Source organism: Xyrauchen texanus, chromosome 20 (assembly GCF_025860055.1).
Source record: "Xyrauchen texanus isolate HMW12.3.18 chromosome 20, RBS_HiC_50CHRs, whole genome shotgun sequence".
NCBI classification, from domain to species: Eukaryota; Metazoa; Chordata; class Actinopteri; order Cypriniformes; family Catostomidae; genus Xyrauchen; species Xyrauchen texanus.
In genome coordinates this window covers 11,594,198-11,610,540 of record NC_068295.1, presented here as the reverse complement: position 1 = coordinate 11,610,540, position 16,343 = coordinate 11,594,198, and the positions used below count along the sequence as shown (strand labels likewise).

Genomic DNA, 16,343 nt, shown 5'->3' with positions numbered 1-16,343 from the left:
GGAAGGGAGTACAGGGCGACCCCGCCAGGTGGTAGGGTTTCCGGGGCATAAGTGGAGTGCAACAGCCCTATCCACCAGGGGAATCGCCGTGTACCCGTGGGCCGCCCCGCGGTCGAGGGTAGCGAGAGCGGATGAGCGCGTGGCTTTGTGATGTCGTGTGGTGAACGGTGCCCTCCACAGCGACGTCAGCTCATCATACACCTCCGGGAAAAACGGGACTGGGGGGGGCGCGCCCGGACCCCAGGAACCGGTCATCCAACCGCGATGGCTGTGGGGAGGACGGGGGATTCCAGTCCAAGCCCACGCTGGCGGCAGCCCGAGGGAGTCATCCGCGTCAGACGCCGCATTCTCCGATGCAGCGGCGAGCTCATCTGCTTCGAGCTCTAGAGGATAAGCGAGCTGACTGTGAGGCGAGCCGCTGTTGCCTCGAGCACGGACGGGAGTCAACGAGCATGCCGGGGGATGGGTGGTCTGAAGGCGGTACCCGACGGAGCCACACCCGCTGCCATCCCCAGATCCCTTCCAGCGCCACTCGCATCGTCCTCAATCCCGTGGGAAGAAGGAGCAATGCGGAGGACGGCTGGAGTGGCTTGCTTTCGGTTGAAAGCGAGCCGCGACCGCAACGTTGTCATGGTCATGCTCTCGCAGTGAGAGCATGAACCATCCACAAACGCAGCCTCGGTGTGATCGCTACCCAGACACACGAGACAACGCCTGTGGCTGTCTGAAGCGGAGAGCTTTCTACCGCATCCAGGAACTACACAGGGGCGGAAGGGCATCTTTATAAAGATGCGTCCTGAAAAGGACGTTCAACGCCGCTGTGTATTTTTGCTCTTTTAGAGAAAATCACTCTTTTAGAGAAAATCACTCTTTTAATAACTCTTTCAAGTTTGGGTTTACTGCGCTGTCGAAGCGCCCAGGGGCAATATGCACTGCCGTGCAAAGAGAAATCGCCGCTGTAATGCGCCCTCAATCCAACTGCATGCAGTAGCGTCAGAGGAATACAGGAACGGGTGTGTCTTCATGCGAACAGCATGCACAACCATCGGCTCCGAAGAAATTTTCTGAATGAACTAGTATTTCCTCGCCTTTATACCCATATGTCTGGGGGCGGGGCATGCAAATACTGGCTGCCAACTTCTCATTGGTCTTTTTTCATAGATCAGAGGTATATTCGGTCCTCAAGAGAGACCCCTAGTGTCGCTTCTCCGACACAACGTCGAAGAGAGCGACAGACGGGGAATCGAAGCTTTAGTTCAGTTTTAATAACAAAATATTGCAACATAAATTTTCATTCGTGTATTTATTTCCATTTTTTTGTGTTAAAATTCTTTCTCCTATTTGTGCTTAATATGCAGAGACAGCAATAAGTAAGCCATTCATAGGGGAATTTTCTGTTGCTTTGAGCGACGCGCTTACATCCGCCCAAACAACGTTCCCAAACCAATGGTGTGCGTTGATGGCGGGACTATCACTTAGTTTGAATAACGCCAGATGAGGGGCGTGTTCAGAAAGTTGTTTTGAAAACAAAGTTTATTTTTGCAATTCTGTTTGGTGTAAATTACATCAGCTTTAATTATATTGTAATACACAAGATCAATCATATTAGATGAAAATGACAATTATGAAAATATCAACTGATTTATTCAACGTTTCCATTTTTGCATAAAGTAAATTATTTTAATGATTAATGAAGTTCTTCTAATTGAACACATCACTTAGAATAGTAACATTTAATCAGTAATTATTAATTCATATGTTAAGCCAAGCATTTAAACACAAACACACACAACTGTGATTTTTTTCTTTATTTAAATTTTCACAACTTTTTAAAGTTTTTTTAATCAGGTGAAGAAAAATACCTTTTTTGTTCTGTATAATAAAATACCTTAACTTTATTCCTTTATGAAGAGAGGGAAAAAACAACAAACCAAAAAATGGAAGTAAAAATACAGAAAACATTCCCCCCGGGGGGAGTTTTACAATATTGCACTTGGAAGCAGAAAGATGATGATCTGTTCATGATATCTGACTCTCCATCGCAAGAAGTTCAAAAACTACAAGCATTTATTTAAAAAAGTTAAACAATTGGAACCACATGGTCATGCAGTTTCACACGAGTCACAAGTGTGACATGATGCTCTTAAACTGCATTTTGAGATTCAAGCAAAATAGGGGTGAGAGATTTCCCCTCTCTGGATCAACAATCTTGAAGATAGTCTAAACAGACTTCATGAAAATGGCTGATGAAAGAGCAGGAAGTTGTATATGACACACAGAATGGGCCTGGGCTAACAGGAGGATACAAAAATGATGAATGTCATTGAGTGTTGCTGAAGGAAGCTGCTCTGATTGGCTGATCTTGGACCAGTTCTGCTGCTCTGCTTGTTGGTGCTAGAACAGCACTGAAGAGCAATTTGTATGCTCATAATTTGCAAGCAATGTATGTGTATATGAATATGAGCATTTGTGTTTGTTTATAGCAGAAGGCAGGTTTAGGACCCCACATTCAGGGGTTATGGTTCAAAGGTCACTCTCACCGTACAGGGCGGTGGAGAAGGACATGTAGTCGAGAGCTCCCGGGACAGCGCCAGGTCCAGTGTAAGGTGTCATACGGGCGATGCAATATTCGGCCTGATCAGGGGGGAGCTCACGTCTCAGCTCATCTGCCAGGATATAGTTCTATGCATAGAAAGAGTTCAAATTCAGATATTTATAGAAAGTTACTATTAATATATTTGTAATCTTTATATCTTCAAGGTACAGTTCACCAAAAATTAAAATTTTGTAATTATTTACTCGCCCTCATGTTATTCCAAACATGTATGATTTACAGGAAACACAAAAGGAGATGTTAGGCAGTATGTTAGTCTCAGTCATCAATCACATTCATTGCATCTTTTTCCCACACAATGAAAGTAAGTGGCTGTCATTTTTCCTAACATCTCCTTCATGTGTTATTTGGAAGAAAGAATGTCATACGGTTTGGAACAACATGAGGATGAGTAAATTATGACAGATTTATTTTCTATCCCTTTTAATCTAGACATATTTAATATAAAACACATCTTTGTTATTCATTCAAAAATGATAAAGGAAAATGACTCTGGATGTTTTAAATGTGTTGTACCTTGTCTCCAGCAAGAACTTTAAATGATGCCATGACCTGATCAGCAGTGTCTGTGTCGGCCGTCTCACGAGACATAAAGTCAATGAAAGCCTGGAATGTGACCACTCCTAATCTGTTAGGATCCACAATGCTCATGATGCGAGCAAACTCCGCCTCTCCCTACAGAATAGTGAAATGGGTCTCAGAAATTGCCAACTTGCCATATTCTGCTTTACCAGATTATAATCCATGAAATGTATAACTGGTTTTTCAGATTATAATACATGGCAATTATAACTTTCTGTTTTCATAGATTACAGTCTATGGAGAATATAACTAAATTTAACCAGGGTTGCATAAACATAGCCATTAATTTAAGAATTCATCTAACAATAAGTCTGACTAGCAAAAGAAACCATGTTAACCAACATAGAAAGCCTGTTGCATAAAAACAAGATCACAGTTGTTTTTAGTAAGACAGCCTAATTGGCATTGCATTGTGGGAAAAGTAAGACATAAAACATCTTAAATAAAATGTCCGACAGTGGGCACTCACACACGGTTATCCTTTGCTGGAAAATATTTGCCTATTAGAAGAATGCAATGTTTAAAAATCTATTGTAATGAACAAATGTGGTTATTTTAACCCAAATAATAATATTAAAAAAAATCCACAAGCTCAACTGACAGTTATTTTAAATGGCAACATGAAATGTAAACGAAATTTAGCCTATGGGTCTGCAGTTTTACATTGTTCTAATTTAAGACAAAAATCTAAGTTTTTATGCAACTGACTGAAAAATTTAAGACCAAAATTAAAAAAGTCTACAACAGTACAACCGGCCCAAGATTACAATGTATGGAGATTATACAATAACTCCTTAATATTCTAGGTTATACCCCCTGTATGTTCAAACTCACTGCTTTACCAGATTATACCCCATGTAGATTAAAACTCTCTACTTTACCAGATTATATGTCATGTAGATACAAATTAAGTGCTTTACCAGATTATAGCCTATGTAAATCAAAAATGTTATACTTTACTAGATTATACTCCACGCATATTAAAACTCTGTCCTTTACCAGATTATACCTCATGTGGATTAAAACTCTATACTTTACCAGATTATACCTCATGTGGATTAAAACTCTATACTTTACCAGATTATACCTCATGTGGATTAAAACTCTATACTTTACCAGATTATACCTCATGTGGATTAAAACTCTATACTTTACCAGATTATACCTCATGTGGATTAAAACTCTATATGTTACCAGATTATACCTCATGTGGATTAAAACTCTATACTTTACCAGATTATACCTCATGTAGATTATTACCGGCTCCTTTACCAGATTATAATTCTTGAATAATTTAGCTCTCTGGTTTACTAGATAATAACTCAATAATAACTCGCCATTTTACCAGTTCATGATCCATGGAGATTATAACTCTCAGTTCAACCTGATTACAATCCATGAAGATTTTAACTCTCTGTTTTACCATATTATAACCCATGGAGATGAGGCAAGCTCGGAAGTCCTCTGCATCCATCATGCCTGTTTTCTTCTATAGGAAGCCACGAGGGACAAACAGACCCAGGAAGTAGTATAAAAAAGGTTTGGAAGGTGTATAGAGGAGGTATAGGCAGAAGTTTTTGAATAAATGTTTGGAAAGTGGAAAGAATGAAAGAAAGAGAAGAAAGAAATAGTACAATAGATAACACATGGGGAAAAAAAGAAGAAAGAGTGGGGGGGGGAAAAAAAGAGTATGGTTAATGACAAGACTCCCTGGCTGGTGTTTGTGTTTGTGTGTGTACCTGTGCGTCGTAGCCCAGACTGATAAGGCAGGCTTTGAACTCTTCAGCGCCCAGCTTGCCCGAGTGGTCCTGAGTGTTGATACGTGGGCAGGGTCAAAGTTCAGCAGGGTGGAAATGCAGCACACGCATGGGGGTGATTGGTGGGGGAATGTCATGCAGACGTGTGGAGGGGTAGAAGAGGGTGTTGATCCGTGCAGAAAAGAAGAGAACAGTGCACAAACATTAGGACAAATTGTGCAGTATTGTGCTGTGACTGGGGTGAGGGGGAGAGTGACTATGACAATAGATCTGACATGTGCTGTTCAAACCTGGGCTGTATAGAGCTGTATTGTGGGGCTCTTTAACTCTGCTGTGTTGTTTTAACAATGTTAAGGTGTTGTGCTTCAGTGTCTTGTGTGATACTGTGTGGGCTTTTAGTGGAATATAAGGTTTTAGCATGGCAGCCTGGAATCTGGGGCTTGTGTGGGAAAAATATTGCATAAACACTCTGCTCACATAAGGTCAATTAAACAAACCCATCACTATGAAAGTAAAAACTCAGAAACTTGAAAACTGCAGACTAGGAATGTGTATAATGTTCATTTTGAATGCTTGAGTACACAATAAATCAGCCATGGGTTGGAGGATGATGGAGTGAGTTGTGTCTTCGATATTTTCTAATTGTTGGTCAATGTACAGAACATATGCATCAGAAGGATGTCTTTGCACTTTATGGCTGAAACGATTAGTCAACGTTATTGATAACGTTGACAGTAACAAATTGCAGACAGACATTTTTGTTGTTGAATAGTCGTTTGATCTCATTTAACGCAACATGAGATCACATGAAACTCTAATGATGGTGTGTGAGAGCAGCACTGCAACTCGTGCCTGACTGAGGAGAGGAAGAAAACAACTCACAGTCCAGATGCACTCCAAACTTTCAGGTGATGTAGATCACGAAGTATCCGGAAATTATAAAATAAATACCAAATAAGTAAATACAGAAGTACTCTCGTTGTGGAATAAGCAGAGCCAGAGCTGCCGTCTGCTGAAGCGGAACTTGCGTGTCGAGCTTTTTTCAAAGGAAACACCCCGACATTACATCTTAAATGCAGTTATATTTAATGAGTTATAGCTTTATTAAAGTTCAAATAATAAGGAAGCAGGTATGTAAATAACTACAAAATCCGAAACTGGCATTTCTCTGTGTGGTCAGTAACTCTTCTATGAGTTGTATGAAGTGTCCCGAGCTAAGGGGGAGAGATTGAAACTGCACCCAGCTGAGGCACACTCTGTCAAGGGGATGCTCATCCCTCGAGCATGCACACTTGCAGCAGCTACATTAGATAGATTGCTCGTAACTTATTGAATCATCATTATGTGTCACTTTATATGGCATTTTTTATTGTGAAGAAAATTGAGAATACGTATCTTTATTAATAAGAGAGAGTTTGATGCTGACTACTACCCCTGGAGTCGCAAGTTTGAATCCAGGGTGTGCTGAGGTCTCCTATGCAACCAAATTGGCCCAGTTGCTAGGGAAGTTAGAGTCTCATTGGGTAACCTCCTCATGGTCGCTATAATATGGTTCTCACTCTCGGTGGGGCATGTCGTGAGTTGTGTGTGGATGCTGCGGGAATAGTGTGAAGCCTCTACACGCACTGTCACACTGTAACACGCTCAACAAGCCACGTGATAAGATGCGCGGATTGACTGTCTCAGATGTGGAGGCAACTGAGATTCGTCCTCCGCCACCCAGATTGAGGTGATTCATTATGCCACCATGAGCACTTAGAGTGCATTGGGAATTCCAAATTGGCGTGAAAAGGGGAGAAAAAAAAACCCAAATACAAATATTTTAAAATATCTATAAATCCTTTAAAAAATTATGCATTCACCTGAGCAGCAGCATATAACATATTTAGACTTGCTTTTAGAGAATAGATCTTGAATATAAGTATATTTTGTCTTTACTGCACTCCGAGTGAAAACATACACTTATATACAAAATGCACTTATATTTACGATACATACTCTTAAAGGAATAGTTCATCCAAAAATTTAAATTTACTGATAATTTACTCACCCACAGACCATCCAAGATGTTGAATTTCTTTCTTCATCAAAACAAAATTTAAGATTTAAAGGATTTAATTTCAGGCCTCCTCCTATATACAATGCCAGTGAATGTACTACATTATTTGACTGTCCAAAATGCATATTTAGGGTGCATTAAAATAATCCACATGACTTCAGTTGACAAATAAAGTTCTTCTGAAACCAAACGATTGATTGTTTTTAGAAACAAAACAATACTTATATACTTTTTAACTACAAATGTTCGCTTCCGTGCATCTCTGTGACCTGCTCTCATGAGAGGTATGACGTAAGCTCATTGGTAAGGTCACGCGTCACTTGGAGGAGGAGGCAGGAAGCACGTCATTGTTTACTAGAGAAACTTGCACAGACCACAGACCAAGCGCCGTTCACAAACTAAAACAGTCCAAAACAATTTCAAACAGAAGAACTTTATTTGTCGACTGGAGTCGTGTGGAGTACATTCACTTGCATTGTTTGAGGTGGCCTGAAATGAAATCCTAAAAATCGTAAATTCTGTTTGGATGAAGAAAGAAACTCTGATACATCTCGGATGGTCTGAGGGTGAGTATCAGCAAATTATAATTTTTGGGTGAACTATTCCTTTAAAGCAAGTCTAAATATTTCATATGTTTCTTCTCTAGTAAATGTATCTTGTTTAAGGTTTTTAGACCATTTTAAATGGAAAACAAGACAAAAACAATTGATAGCAATAGGATTTTTTGCAGTGAATTTTTTACTGAATTATTTTATTATTATTTTTTATTATTATTATTTTCCTTTAATTCAGTGAATGTTATTTAAAGGTATTTTTAAAAGATAATTTTGTCCTATTTATTGTTAGTAACCACGTTTAATACAACATTTTAAGTCGGCCACAGGCTGAATAATTGGTTAAGGGCTAATGATTAATCATTGCAATAATCGCCCGAATAGTCGAATAATCAATCTAATAATAGTTAGATTAGTCGATTATCAAAATAATCATTAGTTGCAGCCCTATTGCACTTGTCTCAATGTCTTTTGTATCAAAAGAAACATGCTGAGTTAGAAATAGATAACATTTTTAAAATGTGTTTCAAGACCATGAAAAGTGAGTTATGGTCTCAGAGTTACAGTCTCAAAAAGCCCTTCTGTTCTAAATTATGTTAAACTGATGTGTGGTGCTGGACTGTGTAGTGTGATACTGACTCGGTCGAAGTGATTGAACGAGGCTCTGAACTCATTCATTTGGTCCTGGCTGATGCCTTTAGCGTCACGGGTCAGAACCTGGTTCTCAATTTCGTTAATGGTGCGAGCGATGGTGGTGAGAAGCTGCTCCCAACCCACACGGATGTGCTAGAGAGAAAAGAGACATCAGAAACACAGAAGCAATAATGTGATGTGTTCATTTGAGAGTTTGTGTATGTATACCTCCATGGTGTAGTTAGTGTGTTTGTTGTCAAATATAAGTGCTTCCTGTATTAGTTGGTGGTCTCCCTCGAGCTGGTCAATCTTTGGTTTGTAGTTTACGATGCTCTTCTCATACTGCCGCAAATGGGTCAGTTGATCCTCCAGGGTCCCGTGCATCTCGATAGAGATTCTGCCAATTTCCTAAACACAAAAGATTTAAAGAGCACTATAAGATTTGGGGCAGATTTGGTCAGGGCGACTGTGGCTCAGGTGGTAGAGCAGGTTGGCCACTAATTCCAGGGTTGGTGGTTCGATTCCTGGCCCACATGACTCCACATGCCAAAGTGTCCTTGGGCAAGACACTGAACCCGAGCACCCAAGTTGCTCCCAATGGCATGCTAGCGCCTTGCATGGCAGCTCTGCCATCATTGGTGTGTGAATGTGAGTGTGATTGGGTGAATGAGATGTAGTGTAAAGTGCTTTGAATACCACTAAGTTTAAAAAGGTGCAATATAGGTGCAGACCATTTATACGATACTATAAGAGCTCTGCTTTTCTGTTAGTTTCATTTTTATGTTGGTTCTCATGTCCCACCTCCATCTTTGTCTGGATCCATGGTCCAATGACATTCGCCTGGTTACCAAACTGTCTGCGCAGTCTCTCGTTGTTCTGCTGACGGGCGTGTTCCTCTATCAGGGCCTGATCTCTCTGGGGTACTAACTGCCTCACCTGAGAGGAGAGCAAAAAAAAGAAAAAAGAAAGCAGAGTAGATGTGTATTGAGTCTCTATCTGATTCCATTTTCTTATTCCCAATTTTATTGTAGATATATTTACAATATATAGAACATTTTAGCTAAATTGTATAATTTTTATTGTTAATAATAACACATTCTGCAGGTTCTGATCAGTTTTTAGAAATCCCACAGAACAGAATGAAACTTTTATGAAAGTTATAATGTCAAATGTATAAATATATATTTTATTAATTGCATACATTAACATGTTACATTTGACAACTATAAAATATATAGTAAAACATGGTTACACATTAAAGGTCGATCAAATATATATTTATTTTATTTTCCTTTCTCTGATTCACTTCACAGCTATAAGTTCTGAGTGTAACTGAGCTCAAACCTTATCCCATTTGGCATTTATTTCCTGTGGGTTTATGGTGGTGTAGGGGTTGGTGCCAGCCATGTTGACGTGGTATGTCTGCACGATTTTAGCAATTTCATTATGGATGCCCAGGATGGCCTGTCGTTCCTTATCCGCCTCAGGCAGTGTGGCTTTAAACTGCTCATGGGCTGTGCTGAGACCCTGATATACACACACACACAAACATTTCCCCTCTGCAAATTTTAATCAACTTTTAAACTTTTGCATCAAAGGCCCCAGAATGAATGAATTAAAGAGAGATTAATGTGCAATACCTGTATCTCCTCAATGGTGTGGACAATAAAAGTGTCCTGCAGATCTTCCATGGCTCCCTCCATCCAGTTGTTAAAGGGTGCTGCCCTTTTGGCAAACTCCAGATACAGCTGATCAATCGTTTCCAATAGTTTCTCAGTCCTCTGTGGAAAGAGAAATAATGAGCAAAGGAAGAAAGTAAACAAAAAAGTGCCAGACACAGCATGTCACCACAGAGGTGGGACCGCTTGCTGCCGGTCAGAATGCCATGCGTGGAAATTTATTAATTTCAGGTGTGTATATGAAAGGTGTTTGTGTGTGTTAATGGGGTGTATTTTCAATAGATGTTTTACCTGCAAGGCCTCACTGCGTTTATGAGTCAAAACTCCCAGTGAATCCCACTGATCACAGATCCGCTGACAGCGAGCATTTACGCTGGGAGAGTCATAGTACTCCAACTCACTACAGAGAGAGACAATAACAAGTCTGCCATATGAGTGTAAAGATTTATTATAATTTTTTTTTTATTTACAAACATACAATAAAGTTGTATAGGCATTTACATTAGCAAATAAATAATAAATAGCATAGCCTATGCTAAAAGTAAAAAAAACTATCTATTATGTATATGACAGCAGGTACATTTTGGCCACTTATTTGAAGTTTTATCAGATATTTTCCTATAGTGTAATATTATCAAAATGCATAATATTTCATGTGTTGGCGCAATTCACCATTGATTAGTGACAGACTGACTCATTTGGCCAATGCGTTAAACACTGATGCGTGATTAACAGTTTCTATTAATAATCTGTACCCGTATTCTGCATTATTTTTATTAAAAATACTGGTTTGTCCTCATGACAATGGGATCACTTAACAGTTTTTAGCCTATATCTGTGATAAAGCCAATCTCCTTCTCTATGTGAAACTGCACCTGTCACAAACACATGAAGACACATCGCGCTGGTCTCATGTTGAACTCGTAATAATGGACATGCGTGATTTTTGGATTTTCTGCGCCCCGGATAAACTTGTTCATCTGTTTTCCACTGAGGTGACAGAAAATGTCAGTCGCAATAGACGTTTAGTTGATGGTTTTATTTGCTCACATCACTTACATCGTCAGCGAGCATCGGAATATCATTCTTACAATCTGAATTTAACCATGTATTATGCATTATGCACTTTCTAACAAAAAAGTTACCAGCCAAATGGCGAGTTGATTACTCAAACTCCAGTATTGTTTCTCCCTTGAAATAAGATGTCCGCAGAGGCAGAATATGAATGAACAGAGGTAGAGCTGTTTGGATTAATAATACATTTGCGAATGCATAGGACATGATTTGAGCGCACACACCCTGTGAGCAAGAGCAGGGACATTTCAGAGCAGTGTAGTTTTATTTTAGATAATTTTGAGTGACAGCCAAGAACGTCCACGCGTGAGTGGATAGATTCATGCTGGCGCAACCAGGTACATGGATGTGCTCTCATATGATATGCATGTGGTTCTCTTGACATTAACAGTATTACAAAGCCATAGAGCTAAGGCCTATTAAGCTGGACTATGGTCCTTTATGCCAATAACTTTTATTTATCTTCACAATAAATTGTATATTGTAGTTATGTATATTTTGATTTTAATTGGTGAAATTATCATCAATCTCTGACATGCTCTGGTACCCCCCCAGGGGAGGCCACCTCCCAGTTTGAAAACCGTGGCCTTAGACTTACACTATCTTTCTTTAGTGGAACACAAAATGTGAAATTCTGAAGAATATCTCAGCCACTCTTTTCCATACAACGTAAGTGAAAATGACCACACCATAAAAGCTCTATAAAATAATTATAAAAGTGATCATAATGATATTGCACATAAAAATATGGTGCCTATAGATGCATTGCGTCAGGTATGACATCAATGACAACAAACATCATTGGTTATCCATGTCTTGTGACCAAACCTGATGCAACACATGTTAAGGCACCATGTTTGATTTTAGAGCTCTAGGGAATGGCAAGACTCACAGTGAATAACAACTTTTGGGCTGTTCCTCATACAAAGCTATCATATGGCTTCAGATGACTTGGAATACAGTGCACAAGTAATATGGATCACTTTTATGACACTTTTTATGATTATTTTTGTAATTTTGGTACCAATGCACATTTACTTTCACTATATGGAAAAGAGCGGCCAGAATACTCCTTAAATTTACTGTTCTTGGAAGACAGAAATTTGTAGTGGTTTAGAATGACATGAGAGTAATTTGATGACATCAGAATAACTATTCCTCTAAAGCATGAAATTGCATATGGATCAGGTTTTCAGTGTGTTAACTGACTTGAGCTCCTGTGCGATGGCAGCGATCTGCTCCACTCTGTCCTGATGAGCTGCGAGGTCACTCTCAAATGCCTCGTGCTTCTTCAGCAGAGCTTTGATGTCAGACAAGGACGCTGTCTCATAGTCTCTCTGCTGTAACATCTCCTCCTTACCTATATGGGGCCACAAAGATAAGACAGACCAAACAGAGAGAATGAAAAATGTAGAAATCTAATAAACAAAGCAAAAGTATGTTTTTACATGTATTCACGCAGATGTGTGACTTGTGTGTTTGTGTGATGATACCTTCAGTCCAGGCCTCGTGGATGGTGGCTTTTTGACGGAATTTCTCTGCGAGATGGTCGAGTCTCTCCAGTCTGCGGATCTCGTTAAGTAGCCACTCTTCATAACCCTTCTCTGCTCCCTCCAGAGATCCCCAAGCATTAGAGATATCCTATACACACAAACGATAAATTACTGCTCAATATTGAATATCCAGTTATAACTCTCTAAGAGACTCCGATGCTCTGTATCCTGGTACCCTGCTGAAAAAAACCCAGCGTAACCAGACTGAGCTGGTTTACCTGTCTAAGGTGCTCTTCCAGCCTCACCAAGCTGTTCTTCAACTGGTCTAGGTGCTCTCTTTGCCTGGCCAAGCTGGTGCTCAGATGTTTTAGCTGGTCTCAAAGCCTGTCCAGCTGACAAGGGCCCAAAACCCCTTTGAAACCAGCAAACAAACCAGCCTGACCAGGCTGGAAGACAAGCTAAAACCAGCAAACCATCTTAGGCTATTTTTAAGAGTTTGTGTGTGTTAAGTCCTCACCGACACCATCTTCCCCTCCGAGGGCATGAATGCAGGTCGGTTGCTGAGGCGGAGTTTAGTCTGCAGTGTGTTAAAGTTGATCTCCAGCTGACATTTCTCCTGAACTTTGGGCGGTTTATGAAGTCGCCTGTAGTCCCGGAAATCCTCCAACTTCTGCTGCATGGCCTGCATTGTGTTCTCAGGAACACGGTTCTCCAACCATGGGATGGTTCTACGAATCCACTCCAAAAGCTGGATAGAGCAGGTAAGAGAAAACACCACAAAAGAAGAGGAAAAAAAAAGAGGAAAAAATGCAAAAAATTGGGAGCAGACAGAATGAGCAACACAAGGGGAGGAGGTAGAGAGAGAAAAAGAGAGAATGAGATTGGATTGTTAATATGGTATATATTGATGTTTTCATTCTGAATTACTCACTATTTGACTAATACATTTCCATTTCTTTTCTGCTTTTTCTGCAATACTGAATAAAGATTTAAATAATTTAATAGATTTTGCACTCACAAAGCACAAACGGTAGCAGACTAAATATTTTAGGGATGGGCCTAACTCCAAAAATGTATATTAACTACAGAAATGTACATATAGAGAGAGAGAGAGAGAGAGAGAGAGAGAGAGAGAGAGAGAGAGAGAGAGCGATTGCAGTCACAAAAAGTAATTTGTGGCAGATGCAATATTTCAGCACTAAGCATTATAAATCTCCATTGCTTTTTTTTGATTTATTTTTTTTTGATTTTATTACTTTCAATTATTTTTTCAAATTTCGGTTGAGTTAAGCTAATAATCAAAAATCTCACTGCCCCTAAATGACCACAGGTTGAGATGGCAGGAGAGGAGAGACAAAGAGACAAGATGAGAGGAGGACAGGAGTGTAGAGGAGAGAACATGAATGACTGTGCTCACATCACTGGCAAGTTTTTCATAGTCTTCCATCAGCTGCTCATTCTCTTGATTGACAGCCAACACTTTGCAGATCCGATTGGCTGCTGTCTCGGCCTGAGAGGTGAAAACACAGAGTGAATCTGCTTTGTTTCTGTGGAAACCACATCAGTGCCATGGCAACACTGTTAAGGTAATATATGTGTTTAAGTGTGTTGAGGTGCTCAAGTCATTACATTACTGTTCCAAAAACAATCAACTGCTACTGTGCACACCAAATAGCCCTTCTGCTTAACTATACATTTAAATATAGATGTGTTTTGTTTTGTTTTTTGGAGGGGGTGGGGGACAGGGTATAGGGAAGTGAGTTGCCAGTTTAAAAGCCAGAAAGGAAGAGGAAAAAAACAATGATAAGCTCAGTTTAGTTGTCAATGATAGACAGAGTTCTGCACTGTGCCCCACCACGGCAATTGTCTTATGAATGCTTATCAATACTGTTGCTTATATATTGGCACAAAATAATGATGAATAGTGGATTAAAGTTGTGAAACAAAATTAACCGGATTTTCTTTCAACTTGATTTCACCATTTCTACAGAATAGTGTTAAAGTTACAGTTCACAAATAAAATAAACGGACCAAAAAATACCACAAATGTATTCCAAATGCATTGTGTGCTATACTCCTTCTATAACACGTCTGAAGCCATTCAATAACTTTGTGTGATGAGTCATAAATCTAGCACATTATTGATACACAAGAAACGTAACAAACTTTAACCAAAACAACAGGTTAAAAATGATTAGGTGCAAGAAATTCAGCTGGCTTGCTTGACACTAGCGAGTGCGACACCACATAATTCAATAATAGTGTAACGCATTTTAATTATTTGAAGTGCCGGTATTACAATTATAATACATTATATTTATTCAAACTACAATTATTTAATCATTATATATTTAATTATTGTTATTTGAGGGCCTTTCACAGCAAATATTTATACATGCGATTAATTAATCAGCACATTTTCAATTAAAATTGTTGCTTTTAAACATTCTCTGGAACAGGTACTGGAGTTTGGGACATTAAAGCAGAGATCTGATTCGCTGCCGTGACTTGACAGTGATTGTGATGTGGAAGCTCTGTTCTAAATGGCTGTTGGTCTGCGCTCACCTTCTGTTTGCCTGAGAAGGCATGGTAGTAACATGACACATACGTCATGATGGCCTTTTCATCTGGACGCAATGTACTAATGATATCTGCCCAGGGAAAAGGGGAGTAGGAGAAGACAGAGAATAAAAGGTGGAAAGGAAGGGAGAGAAAAAAGCACAGAGTAAAAGACTGCATAGACACAAAGGTGAATGGAGCACAGTTCCACAGGAATGATAAAAGGCATGTAGAGGTCTCCAGAATATCTCATCGGTATCGTGAATGTAGGGCTGGGTGCTACAATAGCTACAAATTTGTCAGACTTTTGACAATATTCATTTGTTCTGAAATGACTTAGATGGGTGCTTTTTATTTCAACCAAACAGCCATTGTTGGAAAGTAGATTGAACATGTTTAATGTAAGAACAATACAAAACAAAAAAGTAAAAATCTGGTTAAAAATAATCAAGACATGTTTTTCACTGAATGAGCACAAAGAAAAATGATGCGTCATATTTTTTTATTTATATGCACCAATGTAGTAATAAACAGTTCCATTTATCTACATACAGTATAACCTACATCCTATGTTTTAATATATGAATAATGAAATCACACACAGAGGCTTCTATGAACATTTTTAAGTGATGACTTTTTGATGAATTGCTGAATCAGAGTTCTGAATCGATTCATTAAAACATTTTTGTTGTAACACTCTCATGCTCCCAAGTCGTGAGACAAGGAAGGATGGTAAAACTATTAATTTTCCTTCTTTCTTTCCTTCTGTGGAACAGCATAAAATGAAAATTTACCCTATTTAATGATAAATTCAGAGGCCCATCACTCTCACACATTTTGGCAATGCCCAAAGATTAAGGGTTTCTGGGAGGATGTGTGGTCAATTATTAGAAAAGTTTTTAAGTCTCCAAAATCCAGTGTCTTTCTCTGTCCTTTATTTGGGTGATATACCCCCAAAATAGTTCACAGATATTTGTTTAAAATATTACTAAATTAAGTAAAAAAGGCTGTAACATGTTAATGGTACCAGGAGGACGCACCAACTAAAGAGCAATGGTTTCAAATAGCAGAAGTTCAAGAAATAGGAAAGCTCACATACCTACTTTGGCTTAGCATACTGTAACAGGGTTAAATGGGCAATGAGGAGGCGGAAACCGGACAAACCATCAAAATAGTGTTTCATGAAAACTTAAAAAGATGTCTGGCAACTTTGTTCTTCTAAAACTAAATAAAAGTATTAAAAACATTTTTATCTAGCTTGTTTCTCAATGGCTACAGCCTTGTCATAAGCAAAGACCAAGATGTGCTTGTGCATTTATGTTGTCAGTTTGATCATCAA

The 16,343-nt window shown here is 39.2% G+C and overlaps 1 protein-coding gene across 5 annotated transcripts in view; it reads right to left on the bottom strand.

Annotated features, from left to right (window-relative positions):
• Window positions 1-1,782: 1,782 nt before the first annotated feature.
• The window catches only part of actn1 (actinin, alpha 1), a 39,049-nt gene continuing 24,488 nt past the window's right edge, over window positions 1,783-16,343 (bottom strand). Inside the window, exons 8-21 of one of the 5 annotated variants that reach the window (XM_052151134.1) lie at window positions 15,011-15,096; window positions 13,863-13,955; window positions 12,963-13,193; window positions 12,446-12,593; window positions 12,162-12,312; window positions 10,170-10,278; window positions 9,840-9,980; window positions 9,544-9,726; window positions 9,001-9,135; window positions 8,428-8,607; window positions 8,206-8,352; window positions 4,620-4,685; window positions 3,131-3,289; window positions 1,783-2,682 (exon numbers count right to left, since the gene is read on the bottom strand). In XM_052151134.1, coding sequence (XP_052007094.1) covers window positions 2,524-2,682; window positions 3,131-3,289; window positions 4,620-4,685; window positions 8,206-8,352; window positions 8,428-8,607; window positions 9,001-9,135; window positions 9,544-9,726; window positions 9,840-9,980; window positions 10,170-10,278; window positions 12,162-12,312; window positions 12,446-12,593; window positions 12,963-13,193; window positions 13,863-13,955; window positions 15,011-15,096 — 1,988 coding nt within the window. In that variant the 3' untranslated portion in view covers window positions 1,783-2,523. Of the gene's footprint in view, window positions 2,683-3,130; window positions 3,290-4,619; window positions 4,686-4,935; window positions 5,005-8,205; window positions 8,353-8,427; window positions 8,608-9,000; window positions 9,136-9,543; window positions 9,727-9,839; window positions 9,981-10,169; window positions 10,279-12,161; window positions 12,313-12,445; window positions 12,594-12,962; window positions 13,194-13,862; window positions 13,956-15,010; window positions 15,097-16,343 lie in introns of all 5 variants that reach the window. The other 4 variants (XM_052151133.1, XM_052151130.1, XM_052151131.1 and 1 more) reach the window with 4 other exon arrangements.